At 48.2% G+C, this 19,123-nt stretch overlaps 1 protein-coding gene across 1 annotated transcript; it reads left to right on the forward strand.

The window, feature by feature from the left end:
• Positions 1–2,387: 2,387 nt before the first annotated feature.
• On the forward strand, positions 2,388–18,156 carry LOC122536167. The gene is made up of 4 exons (XM_043668313.1): positions 2,388–2,683; positions 9,731–9,842; positions 12,571–12,915; positions 13,008–18,156. The coding sequence occupies exons 1-4, from the start codon at positions 2,411–2,413 to the stop codon at positions 13,592–13,594; spliced, it is 1,317 nt and encodes a 438-aa protein (XP_043524248.1). The 5' UTR covers positions 2,388–2,410; the 3' UTR covers positions 13,595–18,156.
• Positions 18,157–19,123: the final 967 nt, after the last annotated feature.

The following is a 19,123-nucleotide window of genomic DNA, read 5'->3' on the forward strand; positions in this document are numbered from 1 at the left end:
TATTCCGCGCGGAGGGAAGAATTTGTCGCTCGACAATTGCTCGAGCAATTCCGTCGGTACGCGAATCGCGAGGATTTACTTTGAGAGACAAGCGCCTCTCTTCAAACGAGGTAGCGATTATACGCCATCCCCGACGAGAAGCGAAGAACGAAGCGGAGCTGTTTAAAAGCGGGCGAATCTGTTTAAAAGCGTGGCGCACGATTGAGAACCAAAGTGTGCACCAACGGGTGCCAAGGTTTCCACGTGCAGTACGCAACTCTCTCGTTTGGCACAAGCGTGCAGCTATGCAACGAGTAGAGGTAGAGAGAGAAAGAGAAAGAGAGAGAGAGAGAGCTCACGGAGCGTGTTGGCGGTCTACGTGCGTTAAGAGCACCGCTAAGTGCGGTCGCGCTATGCCTGACAGTCGGTGGCATTAGGCAAATTGAAATCTTGCCGGCAGAGGAAGCCGAGGATACCTAGTTTACGCTCGTCTCACTGTCCAGAGACTCGGAGGCCCAGAGACCGGCGTGAATCTGCCGCGCGATGGTTTCAGCAACCGTGGACCGTGAAACACGAACGTGCACATCAAACCACGAACGTCCACGCGGTATGTCTGCTCTGTTGTGGCTCTCGACCTCTGCTCGCCACGAGTTCTCTCCGGAACCGGAACTAGAGAGAGAGAGAGAGAGAGAGAGAGAGACATCTCTGCGTTTCTCATTTAAACCGCCTTTGCTTCTTGTTTTACGACGTAACTGGCTCTTTGCCCGAGTTCGGGATAATCTTTTAGGGCTCGACCACCTCTCGAACTAATTTCATTTCCTCCCTCCGTGTCTTTGCGTTTCGTTCTACCGTCGTCCAACTAAAAACAACTTCTCTCCCGTTCGTTCGAGTCAAAAGTCAAAATCCGTGGCCGGTTCTCTTCTCCCCGATCTTTAGAGCTGATCTTCTATATTTGTTCGGATCGATCAACCGTTCGGTCGACGTGTCACGCCATGCGGGAAGGGAAGGGAAAAAGGTCGAGCCGTGAAGCGTCGTGTCCCGTTCAGCAATTAATTCGCTCGTTATATACCTTCACCAACCCGCCGCGATCCATTCTCGCGTATAATACACACAGATATGTACATATATCCGTAGCGGTGGTTCGGTCGAGCCATTCACCTCGACGACCTACTATTCCAACTGCGCCACAAGTTGTTAACCTTAGCTGGTGGTTTAATTACACGGGCAAATATTATCGAACTGATGGAGTTAATTAGATAATTAAAACTTGAAGGGTAAACTACTTTGCCGGGCGGCGTGCCGACAAGCGAGCGTGCACGTAGCTGAGCCCCGTTCCTTCGGTGAGAGACCAGCTTCGCTGGTGTGTGTGTGCTCGGCTGCGTCTCGAAAGATGGAAGGCGAAATTGACGGCGCACCGCAAATCGAGCTTCTTCTTCCACGTTCCACCATCCGCCCATCCGGGAAGAACTTTTCGCGGAGAGATAGATGAAAACCGAGATCTACTCGTTCCCAGGCCGCGTAACAGAGGTACCCTTAACGAGGAATTCCACGGTTTTGTCCCTTTTTCTTTTTTTTTTTTTTAATCAAACGCTGGCAAATTCGTTCGTCCCTTTCCGCTTGCGATCCCGAAGATTGGGTTGTTCGATCGATTTTACCGCCGTTGCCGGAGAAGCTTCCGTCGAAGAACGAGATGCAAAACGAATCGTTGAACAAAGAACGCGATCGATAAACAATCGCATCAAAGTACTCGGGCGGGTAGTACACCGGTGGTTAAACGTGACCTAAGGGAAACAAATCGACGAGAGGCGAACTGAGTAGAATATCAACTATAGCTACTTTTCGTAGTATGTTGCTCGTCTTTCGACTCGGCACAAGCGATATTTCACTTTCTCCCGATTTTCGTCCGTTTCGGTTCAACTCGGTTGTTAGGAATCAGTCATGCACGAGTCGTCCTAAGTCGTACTTTGACCAAAGATCAAGGGAAAGAATATACAAGCACGACAAGAAATATTTTTATATTAATAAATTCCTTCTCTTGTTTAATTCTTAATCATACCCTTGCAACGTAACACTGTTCAAATTCACGGCTGAACAAAATTGTTCAGCCAACTCGCTAATTGCGACACATCTGATCTGAAAGGTCTATTAATATTTGTAGCCATATTCGTTATTCTATTGTTTTATATATTTGTGTGCGTGTACATGTGTGTGAGCCCGCCGCGTAAATGTTGATCGTCTTGCTAGAGCGTTGTATTGTGAACACGTGCCCAAAACAACTATTGTACAATATTAAATGTTACATATATACAGTATATAAATGTCAAAACTAAACTCGGCAACCGACACAAATTTTCTCCGGTGCCGAGTGATCGGCAAAATCTGTTTAGACTTCTGGCACGTGCATAGTGAGAGAGACAGAGCAGTAAGGACGATGTTGTCCGGTTTCTGTTGCAGGCACAAGCGGAAAGTGCAGAACCTGTTACCTTGCAAGAGCGCAGCGGGAGCGGCGGCGGCGGCGGCGGCGGCAGCCGCGGCCGGTGGTCGGACTCGAGTGCTAACCGACGGGCAGTCGCACGGCGGAACTGGCAGCGCGGGTGGTGCGGTGCTGTACGAGGACCTGCCGGAAGCGGTGACGCACTCGCAGCTGCACCACAGGCAGAATCACCTGCCCAGCCATCATCCTGGCCAGGCGCCGACGATCGAGGTACGAAATCCCGGTCAGCGACACAGCCTAAGGGAACGACAGCCGCAGCAGTTGCAGCGTGCGCGCGCCCCCGCGCCTCACCACCTCGACTATCTCGACTACCGGGACCCGAGGGCGATACTCCGCGTCCAGGACAAGCCCTCCAGGGCGGTCTTGGGCGGCTATCGAACGCCGCGAGCCCTACTCGCCAAGTCCCAGGGTGTTCCGCTCTCGATAGCCACGCACACGCCTTGCACCCCGCGATGCACAAGCGCGACCAGCCCGCTCTTGCAGAACGGTGGCGGTAGCCTCCTTCGAAACAGCCACTTGCTACTGGCCAGTCAGAACGCCCTCATCACCAGCCAGCAACCTCTCGTCCAGCTCCCCGTTCCAACAACCATCACCGCTGTTCCATCCATCTCCACTTGTCCCGATCTCGAGGTAGCGAACCTCGACATAGCCAACGAGAATTATCTGGCTGACGGCGGTTGCGTCGCGCCCGGTCGACCGATAGATTCTCGTCTTCCCATCACGCCGACACATCGGCCCAGACTTCTCGTCCAGGATCTTCCTCCTCCTCGTTCTCAGAGTGGCTCGGTCAATCCCTCCGGTCAGGCGCGTTCCGTTCAAAGAGCCCACTCGCTCGTGCCCCGGGACGAGATCTCGTACGGCAGAAGATCGTCGGTCGACTCCGAGGGCTACTCGTACATCGATTTCAAAGACACGGAACTAGAGTCCACGAGGTACGAACAGTCGGAGACGATCGCCGGTGGCGCGAGGGCGTCCAAGCTGTTCGGCACGACGTCGGTCAGATCGAGCTCGGTCGACTCGGACGGCTACTCGTACATCGTGGACTCTGCGTCGAGGAAAGCGCCGGGCACAGCCAGGAGGATCGTGGCCGACGGCACCGAGGAGGAAGTGTGTCCGCTGTGCACGATGCAGCAGATACACAATCTCCTCAGCAAACCCGAGGACATTTATCTGAACGTACAGACCACGTGACACATGTCTTTTGCCAGCGACATCTTCTTATAGAGACTGCCCCGTCTCGGATGTCTGTCTCCAGTGCTAGTTCCAAGCATTCTCGTACGTCCCGCGCTGGTTCTCCGGGACGAGAGATGGTGATTTACATATCCCGTGATATCGTTGGCCAGGATCGTTTTCGTTGCCCGACCCCGCCCCTCCCCCGTTTCCCCCGCGCGTTTTCGGTATAAATTCGTAGGTACGCTCTCCATCGTGAAAAGTCGTAGGTAGTCTAGTGTCTTTTCGGGTTCAGCGAGCACAGAGAGAGGATCGCGTCCCATTCCGAGGTGTGAGATTCCGCCTCGACATTCCTTCGTTTTCGTTTTCGTTTTCGTTTTCGTTTCTGTTCGCACGACGAGAGTACAGTCGTCCCCCTCCCCCCCCCTTTCTTTTTCCCGTTTATTTTGCATTCCACTAGCGAGACAGTCGCCGGCCATTCAGCTTCACGTCGATCTCTCGCGCCTTTTTCTTTTCGTTCGCGAATGCACCAGGCCAAAAACAAAACTCTCGTCGTTCCTCTTGCTCGCTGTGAACGGTGACGAGGACACCGAAGACACTAGCCGCGGACTAGTCAGTATTTATTTCGTTACGCAGCCGTGCTTGCACAATCTCGTCTTTGAAAGAAGCTAAGGGAGGGAGGACGCTGTAGAGCGAATAAAAAAAAAAAAAAAAAAAAATAGGGGGATAAGGATAAGAGGGAGCGAGTGCAACGGGTCGAGAGAGATGGGTACAAAAGAAAGGTTAAGGGATAAAAACGGAAGGCGAGTGGCCTTACTATTATCTTCGGTTGTGTGAGCACGGCGTCTAGATGCACTCCATGGTTGTAAATAGATTAGATCGTGCAACTGGCAAATTGTAAATAATATGCACAGAGAGTGAGACGGAGACTTTCGAGAGTGAGTGAGAGAGAGAGAGAGAGAGAGAAAGAGAAATCGTACATTAATATAAAGTATTAAAAGAAGAAAGGTACGGTGAATCCGTGAGTAGCTGTGCACCCGAATGAACAGAACGGAGTTATCGATCGCGTTTGTGTTTCTCTGTTTGTATAGACGTTCGACGAATGATTATCGCGATTAATTATTGTCGTCGTGCAGATTGATTATTATTATTTATTGTCGTATTACGTATTATTCCATTACCGTAGCCGGTGTACGGTAAATACTGTGTCTTGTAAATAAACTTCGAAACGGGTTCGCGAAAGTAGGATTAAAGGGAGAGATAGAGTAGTAGCTGCGAGAAAGTGTGCGCGAGAGAGAGAGAGAGAGAGAGAGAGAGAGAGAGAGAGAAAGATCCGACAAACAGAGAAAGTCTTGTATATATCGAAGTATTGAGGAAAGGAGAAGGGAGTATGAAAAGGAGGAGAAGAAACTTGAGAAAATAAAATTACTTTACTGAAAAATTTGACGAGGAGTGGTTATTCACCCGGTCCACAATCCTATCCCGTCCCTCGCATCCTTCGTAACGCTCGGCTCGAATCTTGATCGATAGCGCGGGGAAAAATTTACGAGAGAAAGAAAATGAGAAAAGAGATAAGAATCGAGACGCTCGGTAGATTCTCGTGTGCCAATCTCGAAACGACGCGAACGTAGTCCACGCGACGACAGAGATCGCGTGCTACCTCTAACAGAAAGAGAGGAAAAAAAAAAAAAAAGAAAGAAAAAGATATATTCGCGCGCGGACCTATCGTCTCCTGACACACAATACACGTGGACGCGGAATAACCACTTCTGTGTTTAAATTTTTCCTCAATGGAATGAAAGATGTGGCCGTTTCTTTGGCGGAGATCCGGCTCGAGGGGTGGAAAACCTCGCCGGGCAGATAAAGACGCGTGTCTAAAAATGGAGAAAGGAAGATGTCGGAAGAGAGCAAGAACAGAGGGGACAATGGAAGCGAGTGAGACGTCACGGGTAGAAAATGACGGACGGGGTCAGAAGAGAAAAGGGGCAAGGTTGAAGAAAAGCCGGAGAGAAATCAAGGGAAAGATTGACGAGTCACCATTGCCTTTCTCCGACCGATTGCGCAACCCTGAATCTCTCTAATTTCGCAAATGGAGTCCGCTCTACCATCTTTCCCCCGACCGTAATTTAATTGCCCGCATACGTCTTCTTCTTCTCCAATGTGGCGTCCGAGACGAAATTCGCCTCCGAGATTGACCCTCGCTCTCTTCTTTTCCTTTTTTTTTTTTTTTTTTTAACAAATGTCGAGGTCTTTGTTCGATCTTCGAGCGTGACAGACGCAGTGTCAAATAAGAGATATCCTACGCGATCGGGAGTCGAACGATTTTAACATCCACCTGTTGTTGGTCGACTCGGTTGCTAGGCTCGATCAATCTCGCGGCACGTCGTTAAGCAACGAGGCCAGGGCTGTTGCACACTGTCGACCAACGATGCCCTAAATCTTCGCAAAATCGAGTTTCGTATCGAATGATGAACTTCGTGGCAACTTCTTTTACCTTCTCCGTTCTCAAAATCATTCGATCGTTCGCTCGTCGTCCGAAAAACGGTGCAATTTTTTTGTTGATCCGCAATCAGACGAGTCGATAAATAATGTAATCTCGAAGCTGTTGGCCCCTCGATTCGCTGTTCCACCTGTTGTTGGCTCAATTAATGTCGGCCGCTCTAATCCATATCCTGACACGTCGTTAGGCAACGGAACCGCGCTGGCATCGTAGCAATGACGATGTAACGAGATGGCCAGCGGGCAAAGGAGGGATTGAACTTAGGAAGCTAATGCAATTGTCACCGTAACTAACAATTAGCAGGTTACGGTAACGTTCCGTGACCACGAGCATCGCTGTCGTGTATAGACGTCCTTGCAGTTTACCTCGATCGAAACGACCGAGGGACACGCCTGCGCGAACCTTCGATCCGGATGTACAATCCAGGCTCAATCGTATCGAGGCATCGATACACTTGGTCGCGTTGTGCCGATTCGAATCACTCGAACGGTCCCAGGTACTTGTCCGCGAGATAGAACGTATGTACGTACGATCGATATTGCTCGGATCGTTTGGCCATCGGGATTTGCAACGACGTGAATGGTTTGATCGGTCAAAATTAATGGACGTGTACTGTCGGGAAATTTATGAGATTCGTTACGTTTATCGGGAGGAGCGGACGAGGAAATGGAAATACTACGGTATTTCGGAGAATCGGAGGGCCATGATCGATGGCTGTCGTATTCTTCGAGCATATCCGGTAATTGGAAGAGACGCGGTAAATTAGTCGATTAGAACAACGCGTTATCAGGATACAATGTGACGGCTAGGTGGATCAGACGCGCGTTGAACAGATACACGGAGAACGTGGGGCAGGTTAGGCGCGTTAGGGACAACCCATTAACCTCCGTGCTCCGCGCTATTACGGCACGGACATATTGCTTCCTGCTGTTGGATACGATGGCTTAAGCCTCTATCTCAATCTCGCTCAACTCGCAACGTCCCACTCTAGCCGCCCGCTTCATTCTTTTCCAGGCTTTTCCAGACTTTTCCGTGCCCGTGATCTAGCATTTCCGCGTTCTCTCTGTATCTCTTTCTCTCGCTCAGCGGTTGCAAAAGCATCACGGCAATCTTTTTGCCCAAGGCAAATCCATGGCCATTATTCCGCGAAAGTGTTTACCGTTCGCACCGCGATACCGATGAAATATCCAAAAATCGTTTCCACTTTGGCAATAATAACGGGCTATCCATAGACGGGAAATTGAAAGCTGCCGGCTCGAATCGATTATCCTTTCGCTTTCGTTGATCCCCCCCCTCCCCCTCCCCCTCTTCCCTCCTCTTTTCTTTTCGTTTCTTTTGCTTCTTCACGTCGAAGCAAACTTCCTCGGTAACGCTAGGTAACGTTCGAAACGGCGCGGCCGGCCGGCAGAATTCCGCGAAATTCACGGGATGGCGTGATCGAGGAGGAAACGGTTGATTCGAGGCGATGCGCCGCTATTAGAAAGAACCCTCGAGGTAGATGGCGGGCCGGGGCCATCGCTCGCTAAGGGCGACAATTACCTTCGTCCGGAGCCGTCGTTCTAAACGAGACGATACGCCGCGCCGGTAATCGAGTGATCCTCTTTCGGCAGCGATAATATCGCCCCCTGGAATCTGTATTCAGAGCAAAGAGCTCCGGGCGTTTGCTCTTGCCCGTCGTCTATCATCGTATCGCGCGGCGTTCACGGCTTGCAAACGCAATCGCGATCTCGCAGCATAGATCACGCGCCCCTCTTTCTTTCCACCTTTGCAAAACTTCGTTAACGAAGATCTGAACATCCGATGGCGATGAATTTGAAGTACGAAACAACGAGAAGGGAGGGGAAGAACAGGGAGAACGAGCAAAGTATCGTCACTTTCCACGTCAGTCTGTTATCTCTCGTTGGACGACAAATCAGGAACTCTTCTCATAGTTTTCATAGCCTTGCGGATGGTGAGGAGGGTGATTAGACGAGATGCAAGTAATAAACATGGTAGAAAGGGCAAAGAAGAAACCCTCGGGGTGGGACGAAGCAAAAGTAATAGAGCGATCGTCCTTTGTGGACGCCGGTAGCGCCGACTGCGGGACTCGAATTCGAGGGTAGCTCGCTGGTTTCGTTTGCCTTGGCTCCCTCGTGATTCTCTAGATTACTGGGGTAACTAGATTTCGGGGATTCGAGGTCACAGGGACGAGCGCCCGGTTTCGAGTGGTTCGTTTCCAGATACTCGATACTCGCGCGTTCGACGCCTTCCATTTTCTTCCCGAAAATTGCCAAGCAATTTTCGGGCTAACTGGCAACCAGGCGCGCTGCGTGAACCGTTGTCAACCGCTAATTTGCAATCTTCCACGCAACCCGTTCCCCGTGTACCGCCACCGTACCGTTCGCTCCCGTTGATTGCAAAGGAACCCGACGACGAAGTAGATACGTACATACGTAGATAGGTACATACAGCAGTGGAAAATCAGCTCCATCGAATTTTATTAGGAAGTACTTGGGAAAGTGCTTGAACCTCTTCTCGCTATTGTCCCCTTCCGCCATCGTTGTTACAAAGCTGCGCGATTCAACCCCTCGATCCACTCGACGTTCGTTCGTACCGGCAACGGTCGTTCTTGCATCTTGTAAAAGAAAAAGAAAAAAAAAAATAAAAGAAAAAAGGAAAAGAAAAGAAATTCCAAAGGGAAGCTCGAATCTTCCCGACGAACGAAAAAAAATTACATTTAGAGAAGTCACGTTCTCCTCCAGTCTGCCGACTGAATACGTCGTTTCATTCCCGTTAACGGGTAGCAACGACTCATTACGACGAATTCATCGATGCAAGAATACCAGACTACCTGAAAGCTGTCTGTCTGTCGGGCAGACCTTTCGTCTCTCGCGTCCACCTCTCGGTGTCTGTATCAAAGATTAAATCAAGCTGCGTCATATCGATCGTTTCGCTCGGCGCAGTCACTCACTCCGCTGCATTGTCGGATTCTTCGTCGAATTCAGTCGGCGACTGATCCGAGGAATTAATTACGACTTTTCGAGTTTCTCGAATTGATTCTCGACTTCCCTTGGTTAGAGGTCCGACGACGAGATTACGAGAGGGTCGAGGGGAGATTGCATTTCGTCGATAAAGTGGCCGAAGAAATAAAATTAGCCGCCGATAAAACTGACGTTCGAGATCGTTCCCTGTTATTTGACCAAGCCAGGATCTCCAAGTCGATCTTGAGGATTAACTTACGACTTCCTCGATTCCACGCGGTTCGCGTCGAGTCAGCGTTTCTCCGATCGGGGCTCGCCCGAAGGTACAGATTCCCTGGATGATCTCGAGGGTCTTTAAGAGCAGGAACGAGTTAATCGCCGACCGGAAACGCAATGAATGTGTGTTACTCTCTCTCTTTCTCTCTCTTTCTCTGTGCGACTTTTGTTTCGTCTTAAGATTATTACGCAATTTTGTCACTCGAAGCTACTTTTTGGCCAAATATCCTTTGTACCAAGTCTGGTCTCAAATTTTTGTCGCGCGAATCGCCGCGGTACGCCAGATTTAAAAAGAGATCTGCAACCTAGGGTTAGGCTTTAATTATCTTTATGCGCTATTTTTCACGGCAGATGTTGGACGTCAAGGACACTGGCAGAGGCGTATTCGTGTGTAGCAGTCCGGGTCCTGATCCGTACACGTCGCAGGACCTCTACAATCCCGTCTACGAGGAGCTCAGCAACGGTGAGTAACATCGACGAGTTGAATCGCCTTCACTTATTGCCTTGAGGAATATTCCAACTTCCGCGCCACCGATTGATAAAGGTCTGAACGGTTACAACCGCGCATAAACGCCAATTACACGCTTTCCTTCTAGATGAAACTCAGCTGTGAAGACTTTGAGGAGTAGCGCGCGATCTTCCGGCTCGATCCTGCCGGGGCAGAACGTAGGTAGGATCTGAGTACGCCGTGTCGCGATTAATATACACGGTAGAGAGTTAAAATCTAAGGGTGTTCTTTGCTGTTGGCTAACACTGAACTGCAAGCTTTTTTCCCCCCCTCCTCTTCTTCTTCTTCTTCTTCTTCATCATCATCTTCTTCGCCTCTCCATTAATCGCCGTGTTTATCTTTCCTAACTCTCCGAACTAAACCACGGTTCCAAATATTGGCGACCGAGAACAAAGTTCACTCTGTACACTCCTCCAACTTTCCAAAAGTCTCTCTCTCTTTCGTCCTCGTTCTCGTAAGAGTTTCCTCCCTTCGTCCTTGATCTCGCGACGAAAGAACGCCCATCATTTTTCTTTATTTCGCTTATCTCCCAATTAATTCGACGTATACCGTCGGGGCGATGAAGTCGGCCGGATGGGTCCGGTGTCTAATCTCTCCGTCGGCGCGGAATCGGAAGCTGTTCATCTTCTTCCTCGTGTATATCTTGTTCCTTTCACGAGACGAGTATCTTGATAGCCTGGCCTACTTGGCTCTGTCGCACGACAGATCCACGGCCAGAGTCGGCGCTTCGGTGCTAGAGGAGATAAGCGTGACACGACCTCTGACTTATACTTCCCATTAGTCGGATGGGCTAATTAGCATGGTGATGAGACTTTCGACGTTTGACGAGGACGCGGTAATCGAATACGTTACACGCTATGCGCGGCTCGATGCACCTCACTCCTAAACCATTATAGCCGCGCGTTATATTGTGCCACGCAATAATTCGTCTCCTCGGTTTCGAACGTCGAACGCGGGTCTGGTCATTTTCGGCCGAGTCCCGTTTTATTAAAAAGTTCGGTCGAATCACGCCGGAGACGTTCGGCTGTTTTTGCCCGATACTCGAACTGCGGCGCGGCCGGAGTCGATGAGGGAAACAGTGTGTGCAACTGGCAGCTGTTGTTCGAAAGCGGAGCCGTATATTTTACGGTTTCGAAATGATTACGCTCCGCAACGAATTCCACTTTGCCTCGGCTGCGGAGTTCAGTTTTATCCCCCCCGGGGAAATCCTAGTTTGCCCGCTATATCGCTTAAACCGATGATAAATACGCCAAGATATGAAATAACGGAGATTAAAAGTGCAACCGCGGTAATCCGTGAAGCATCCTCCAATTTCTCCTCCTTTTTTCCTCTCTTGTCTTTCGTTTTCCTTTTCCCTTTTTCCTCCTCTTTTCTACCCCTTTTCCCTCCTTGTGTAAATAAGGGCGTTGTGTCTGGAGCGAAACGAGGACGACGATACACCTCGACGGTGGCTCGAGGGATCGTCAAACAGAAAACTGTAACGTCGATTAGAGCCAAAGTTGATAAACTTCCGTTCGCCGTTGAGCGTTCCTTTCGTCGTCGCTCCGAGTCTCCCCATCGTCGCGTCTTACGCTCCACGACGAGCGATTCTTCGCGTTCGGTCTCGCCGCGGGAAATCGAACGCTCGTTTCCCTTTTGTCGTTGATAATTGTCCAGGGGCAAGGTTTATCGAACATACCATATTGCGCGCGTACCTGGATTGTTTTTCATTTTTGCGTGAAATACGTTGAATCGTTCCTTTACAAAAAAAAAAAAAAAAAACAAAAAAAACGGGGAGTAGTAAAAAAAAGAATCAAAACGTGAAATTGGGTGAACCGTATATAATTGAAGCGATGAAAAAACAAACCGGCGTGCCGCGGCATTCTAGCAGCACGCCCGGTTAAAATGGCTGTTTTGATTTTCAACCGCTGGTAGAGAGAGTATTTCTGATTCCTTCTCTTTCTTTTTTTCTTTTTTTTTTTTTCTTTTTTAATGACTCGCGATGTAAACGACGCGACGGTTATTCTCGTTAACCGTTGAATTGGTATCAAGTGCGCGCGACAATACGATCGGTTAACGATCGCGGATGCGACGCGCACGGTCACAATCATCGGGCACAAAAGTTGAAACCGCGATTGGGCAAAGCGTTTCGGAAGAAAGAAAAATCGTGTAACGAGCGCGGTGGTATCGCGGGGTGTGAAAAAAAGAAAAAGAAGGAAAAAAGAGAAGAAAGAAAAAACGAGAGGTGGAGAGAAAAATCGGCAACGGTCGGGCCGAAATTGAAAGCGCGACAAAGTGTCGATGGTGAACGCCATGCACCGTGCATGCCCGCTGAATTGTGTTTTTCGACGACTAATGACGACAAGCACGCTTCGCTTTCCGCGGATACTTTCACTTAACAATCGCCTCGTTCCCAGCCCATTCTCCCCGGCAAGCTTGCTTCGCCCGCTACGTTTAAATGACACAACGACGGATCTCTCTAACTAATTAATTCTGACACTGATTCCCCTGGCTGAAAATTGAAAGCACTTCTCCCCCTCGCCCCCTCCCCCCGATTCGATTTGATTTCGTGCACATCGAGTGATCGCAACTTTGACACGCGAAAGAGATTGTCTGTTAATTAATGAACGAACCGTCTAATTAATTATCGCGTCGGCGCTCAACCAGCGCCACCGGCACTTATGAATTATTCATTCGTTTCCAGGGGACCATCCGGAAACGGACGAGGAGAGCGAGTTGAACGCGCGGAACCGGCTTCATCATCATCACCGCCATCATCATCGGCCCTCGTCGTCGTCGAAACCGGCGAGCGAGGACGAGTTCGCCGAGGACGAGCTCTCCGTGGGCGAACCGTCCGAGGCGAGAATGTTGACGTCGACGGGCCCGGCGTGGGGCACCTGTCCAGCTGGTGGCAGGCCACCGCGAGAGAAACGAGGAAGGAGCCCCAGAAGCCTCGACAGGCATAGGCGAGACAAGCACCACGACGTCGGCGAGTTTCACGAGGGGATGCTGTTGGACGCGTTGCTGCAGCTCTATCCAAGTGTCGCCGGTGAGTCACTTTTCAAACATCTCCACTCTCTCGCGGAGCCAAGGTCAAATGATCGTTGATCGAGTTAACTAATAATTTGCAAATGATTTCAGGCGTGGCGGGCACTCGATCGAACAGCAATCAACGACAACAGTCCGTCCCGTCGGTGGCCCACAGGTTACCGTACTTCGTGCCACCGATGCCAGCGACGCAAGCCCTCCGAGTCGAGGAGAACCCGTACGAGAGCGTGCCGGTGCTGGGCCCTCTCCACCACTATTCGAGCCAAAGCAGAAGCAACAAGGAGAGGTGCCGCAAGTCGAACGACAAGTACAAGTACTCGGCGCAATACGGGGCCGAGTATTACGGGCTGCAGAACCAGGAGACCGCTCCCGTGTACACGCAGGTAGGGGGCGAGTACTCGGACACCTACTCGCAGCCCACCGATCGTCTCTACAACGAGGACAAGTACACGCAGCCGGTGTATTACGCGACACGCGACACCGACCAGATATCTTCCGGCAGGCTGTACCAAGGTCAGCCGGACAGCAGCTTCGGCAGCGACAGCGGCTACAGCCATCACACTTCCGGCACCACCGGAACCACCGGCACGCGCAGCAGTAACTCGAGGACGAATCACCGAAAGGACAAGCATCGAAATTCTCATCATTCTCATCATTCCGCGGACTACATCGTGTCCTAATGTACGTGAAATGAGAGGGGCAAAGTCTGCGGTGGGGAGTAAAGGGTAAAGGAGGAAGCAAAAAANCAAAAAAAAAAGAAAAAAAAGAAAAAAAGAAAAAAAACGTAGGCGATAATCGTCGATCGAAACGATCACGCGACACTTTTCTAAAAAGTAGTGATCCCGCGTATTTATTCTGTGAATTGTTTTTTCTTTTTGTTGTTTTTACTATGGACTAGAAGAGTTTATTATTCGTACGCGAGACTCGGCACTCGTGGCGCTCGTGTATCTTTTTCTTTTCTTTTCTTTTTTCATTGTTGACATGCGTGATATATAGGAAGTATTTTAATATTTTGACGAACGTTTGTATCGTGTTGAGTATTCCAGGAGAAGTACTTTAATACTTTCGATAGGTCGTACCGATTGTTGGATCGTATTTCTCTTTTGATTTTCGTGATTGAGCGACGTTTCACGAGGGACGACGCGTGGGAGGTGTATCGGCAGAGCAATAGGCACGAGACTATATTAAACGCGACGATCATATTGTAGGAAACAGGACACTCACGGGAAACAGTGATCTCTTAGTAAGTTAGCAAGACTATTTAACAAATTATTTGTAATCCAATGAGACTCAGGCTGGTACCAAAGAACGCTATTAAGTAACTTACGACTTTTTAGCCTTCTATTATAGTTTGTAATTTAATACGAAAGTAGTGAGCTACACGCGAGATAATTTTTAACACTGATGAGTTTCGCGCGAGACGTGCGACTACCATACTTTTTTTTCCCCCCGGGGAGAAACGGTTCCATCGATTGGAATCGAGAGAGAGATCCTAAATAATTTTGCAAAGACTGCCCTCTGTATCAAGGGGATATCAGCCGCAACTGATTTCATACGAACACTTTGATACGACGCGTTAGTAGTAACATAATTCATCCGGCGTTCTTCACGCACACACACCACATACACACGACATCGATCGGGATTGTAAAGTAGCTCGTAAACGAAACATTTTCAAACACGCACTTAGAGAGAGAAACGAAAGGCTCGCCGTACACGAATATCGTAGCCACACACGCAACACACACGGTAGCTTACACACCGACGTAAACGTACGCTTAAGTCGAGTTGCAATTTTTCTTCGTCAATTACCAAGTTACGATCATCGTTGTCGTACATCCCGGACAGTGTGAAACCAACAGGAACCAAACCGGGGGGGGAGCTTCTTCGAACGCGGACGCTCAAAGAGGAGCACGTATTTTTGCAATCTCATGCGAGGTCGCGGCGCGTCTCAATCAGAAAAACCATTGGGAAGAAAAAGAACAAGAGGAAGAGGTAAAGAAAGAAAGAAAGAAATTGAGAACACTTTGGCAAAAGCCTCGATGCTTCCGCAAAGAGAATACATAGTGTTCCTTCTGCGAGCCATTTCTAGTGCGTCCTACATTCTCAAAGCTGTAGGCCGCGACGAGAGACAATCTGGAAGCCATGTAGACAACGGTGTGTACGTCGTGCATCGCGATGTTTCGTTTTGTTTTCTTTTTTTTTTTCCTCGACGGATCAAGCTACGGATAGCCTGTCGTCTTTTGCATGTGCACGCGAATCGATTCTTTTGACGGATACCGAAATCACATTTCAGCAAACGCGCTCGCAGAAGGAACACTATGGCGGAATGGAAGGCGTCGAGCATGGAAGTTGACGATATTCCCCTTGCTCTTTTTTCTGTCGACCGCAAAGAACGATTAGTTTTCCCTCTGCAATTACTCGATTAACGCGTTGATTCGCGCGTCGAATTGTTGACTCACAGCTGCCGGTAGTCGCACGATTTTACGCTCGCGTTACTTGGATCATGCTGCCAGAGAGAAAGAGAGACAGACCAAGGTAAAACGGATAAACCAAGGAACAGTGTTCTTACTAGGCTGTACAGGCACACATAGGCTGGTACATTGCATATATATATATATATATATAAAGAAGCAAACATAAGTATACATACTACAAGTGTAAGAGAAACGAATAAACTATTCGCGAATGACCCCGTGTAAATATAATATATGCGAGAAGCAAAGGGAGAAAGGGAGAGAGAGAGAGAGAGAGAGAGAGAGAGAAGCGAGTCCGAGTCACTTCGGTGTAGCATAGTTGTATCATATCGTTGTCAAACTTTCTCACGTGTGCGTGCGTGTGTAATGTGAGTAATGCGTGCCCGGAAAAAAAGAGACGAGCAAACGACTAACGGCAAAGAGGAGATACGAAGATCGCAGAGAGAATCGATTTAATATATAAAAGTGTATAATTTTTAAATTATTTGTAAAGAGCGGCGGATCGCCGAGAACGAGATCGTGAGACACGAGAGTGAGCGAGCGAAACGCGAGAACGAAAGAGAAAGAACAATGGACAGAGGGAAGCGATTCTTTTTAGATTCTCGCCAATCTCCCTTCTGCTTCTTGGTACTGTACACTGTCTTTAGATGCATGTAGAGCGAATACCTCACGACAAAAGAAACAAAAGAAACAAAAAAAAAAAGAAAAAGGGGGAAAAAAAGAAGAAAAGGAAAAAAAGGAAAAGATCACTCTGTTGTAAATATAATTTTATATGTACAAGCCGAGAAATGAGGTGTGTGCGTAAGTGACTTAGCGAGCACGCTATTGGACACGTTCGCCCGCGAACAACCGCCGTCCTCTCGACTAACCCCAACACAGTGAAAATCTATTTTCCCTCCGTCCGTTCGAGGGAAGATTTGTTTAACAGACCGTGCGATAGTAACAGGTACATTTTGAAACAACCATCATCCTCTTCGTGGCTCTTGCATTTCTCCGTTGCATTAATCTACATTTGAATTTGGCCCAACAACGAACGAGAAAATTTAAAATTCTAATGGCCCTGATGTTCGGCGGTGTGTTCGGGCCGTGCCTCTTCTCTCCACGCGATGTCGAAACCGCGAGAAACGCGAAAACGGTATCGATCCATCGCGAGCGAAGCCAGGGCTACGAGAGAGGGAAACGAGTTTGCGGGCGAAAATAAAGGTGAACTGTAGGTGGTATTATACGTACTTATCGCGAGGAACGAAAGCGCACGACCAGTCACGTATGATCAAAGATGCGTACAATCAAAGAGTGCAAAAGGAAAGGTAGAGAGACAGAGAGAGAGAGAGAGTGAAAGAGAACGAGCGAATGAGAGAGAGAGAGAGAGAGAGAGAGAGAGAGAGAAAGTGAAAGAAAAAAAGGAATGCGAAACGGCGAGTCGCGTTCGATCGGTTCGCGGCGTGGAAACTCGCGTGAGAGCAAAGGGTGAAAACGCACCATGCAACTAGAAGAGGGACAAACGCTTTTTGTACGATTTTACGTCCATGTTAGTCAGACCGTTTTTCAAGACCGTTTTTTATATATACAGTGTACAAGTATATATACACGCGCGTGTACAATAGGTACGGAATCTAATTTATTATCATTGTTCTTATTTAAAGAGACGGGGATGCCATAGTGTCCCGCCTGGCAGTCTGCAATTCTATATTCGCTACCAAGTACTTTGTCGCTGTCGAAATCGCATTGTTATATTGACATTTACGAAGAGCGTGTAGAGCGTATCGATTATTATTATTATTATTATTATTATTATTATTATCATTATTATTATTATTATTATTATTATTATTGTCATTACTATCGCTGTTGCGCATCGCGACCCCAAGAAAGAAAAAAGAAAGAGAGAGAGAAAGAGAAAAAGAAGAAAAGAAACAGCGAAAACTGGGAGAGTTTGATTTCGCCTTTCGCGTTTTGTCGTTCCTTCCGGAATTTTCATTACGGCCAGCCAGTCATTACGCGAGAACGGACAAAAGAATGGAGAGTACTTATAAGGATTTCGAACAAAGAAGGGAACGCGACGGACAAACGTGCGGAAGATCTCTTTCCCTTTTTCGAGCAACGCGTATACGAGTCGCGAGATTATTAATTTATTGTTGCGTTCGATGGGGAAGAGCGGAGGTAACGCGAGTTCCTCCCACCTTCTTCAATCTCGCTAATTTTAGCTGCGATTTAGCGATATAGACAGAACAGAAGGAGACAAAGAGAGAGAGAGGAGAGAAAGAAAAAAAAATCGTAGGCACTAGAGTACCTCGAAAGATAACAAGTAGCACTCTTGAAAGTTAGCTTGCACGGACGTTCTCCTCTTCCATCGTGCCGCCTTGCAATTTACCACAGAGAGAGAGAGAGAGAGAGAGAGAGAGAGAGGATCTAGAGTCTAGGGGGAAAGGGTGAATCGGTGGATGAAAGAGCGGGAGATCGATCGTCCGTCAAAGGGACGGAGAGAGAGCAAATGAGACACGAAAGTCGGTGAATCGTGTGAAATAGTAGGCGAAATCGGCCCGATCGATGGGGAGAACACCAGCTCGCAGAACAGGGTAACTAGCTCTAACATCTATCTCTTACATCACTTAAGAAAGAAAACGAAAAAACAAAAAAAAATTCTATCACACTCGTTCACCTTATGGTATCACAGGTTCACTCTAATCACGAATGTCGGCCAAGGCTAACTCGAAAAAACACTATCACACCTTCGTACTAATAAACGATTTACTATTCAATTTCAATCCGTGTCTACGTGATTTCACCACACCCTGCATAAATCATCGTTCATCCTGTCGAATAATCTCATTGAATAATTCGCCCGACGTGCATGTACGTACAAGGAACACCTGATGCCGGTATTTAAATATTAAGCGACCGGCAGGAACAAACGCGCGTAAGTAATCTATAACAGCACGCCGAATGACGGAGATAACTCGATCGTAAGTCCAATTTTGCGCGCATATTTTCCATTAAGCATGCATCGGTTAGCACGAATGTAAATTTCATTGGGAAATCATTTGTCACGGTATAAACTTTTCATCATTCTGTACGCATTTACCAGACAAAATTCCACGTCCGCCCCGAGAATCGCGCGACCGGAAATCCAATCAAAATTACATTGTTATGGGCTTGGAGATCGAGTTTCCAAATCATCAAATACTAGAGCGAAAATTACACGTACGCGTGAAAGCTTCAGAGTGATTTTTTCATCGCAGGACAAAAAAAGAAAAAAAAAACCCCCCGCGGCAGTCTAATTACATGTTCCTGCAACGTACGTACATGTTGGGACAAAACTAATTGCACCACCGTCTATATACGATTATAACGTACGAAAGTCTGGTCGAAGAACGGAAACACATGCGACGAAAATGAAGCTAACTAGCTGCAGATGTACATGCTAACTCCGAGGATTCGTTGGGGCGTTTTTGATTGGAACAAATGCAACGTAACAATAATAATAATCATAATCGTTGTTTGTCCTGTCTCTCGAGACAAAAATCTCGACGTTCTTGGTCAATGTTAATAGCATTTTAATGTACAAAAAGAGAACGCTTTCTCCCCGGCGAAAGGATTTCCTCGGAGAAAGAGATGCTCGAGGAGTTTTAAAAGGTATGAATTCACTGCGAGCTTTCATCGGTATTCGTTGCCAAGCCGTCAACGTTGAAGCAACGAAACATTATTAATTAAGGTAAGAACGAAAGAAATTAA

Source organism: Frieseomelitta varia, unplaced genomic scaffold (assembly GCF_011392965.1).
Source record: "Frieseomelitta varia isolate USP_RPSP 00005682 unplaced genomic scaffold, Fvar_1.2 scaffold_805, whole genome shotgun sequence".
In the NCBI taxonomy this organism is placed as follows: Eukaryota; Metazoa; Arthropoda; class Insecta; order Hymenoptera; family Apidae; genus Frieseomelitta; species Frieseomelitta varia.

Coding starts and splice junctions, on each gene's coding strand:
- LOC122536167 (XM_043668313.1), top strand. CDS start 2,411: ATGTTGTCCGGTTTCTGTTGCAGGCACAAGCGGAAAGTGCAGAACCTG. Junction 9,843..12,570: donor CTACGAGGAGCTCAGCAACG/GTGAGTAACATC, acceptor ATTCGTTTCCAG/GGGACCATCCGGAAACGGAC. Junction 12,916..13,007: donor GCTCTATCCAAGTGTCGCCG/GTGAGTCACTTT, acceptor AAATGATTTCAG/GCGTGGCGGGCACTCGATCG.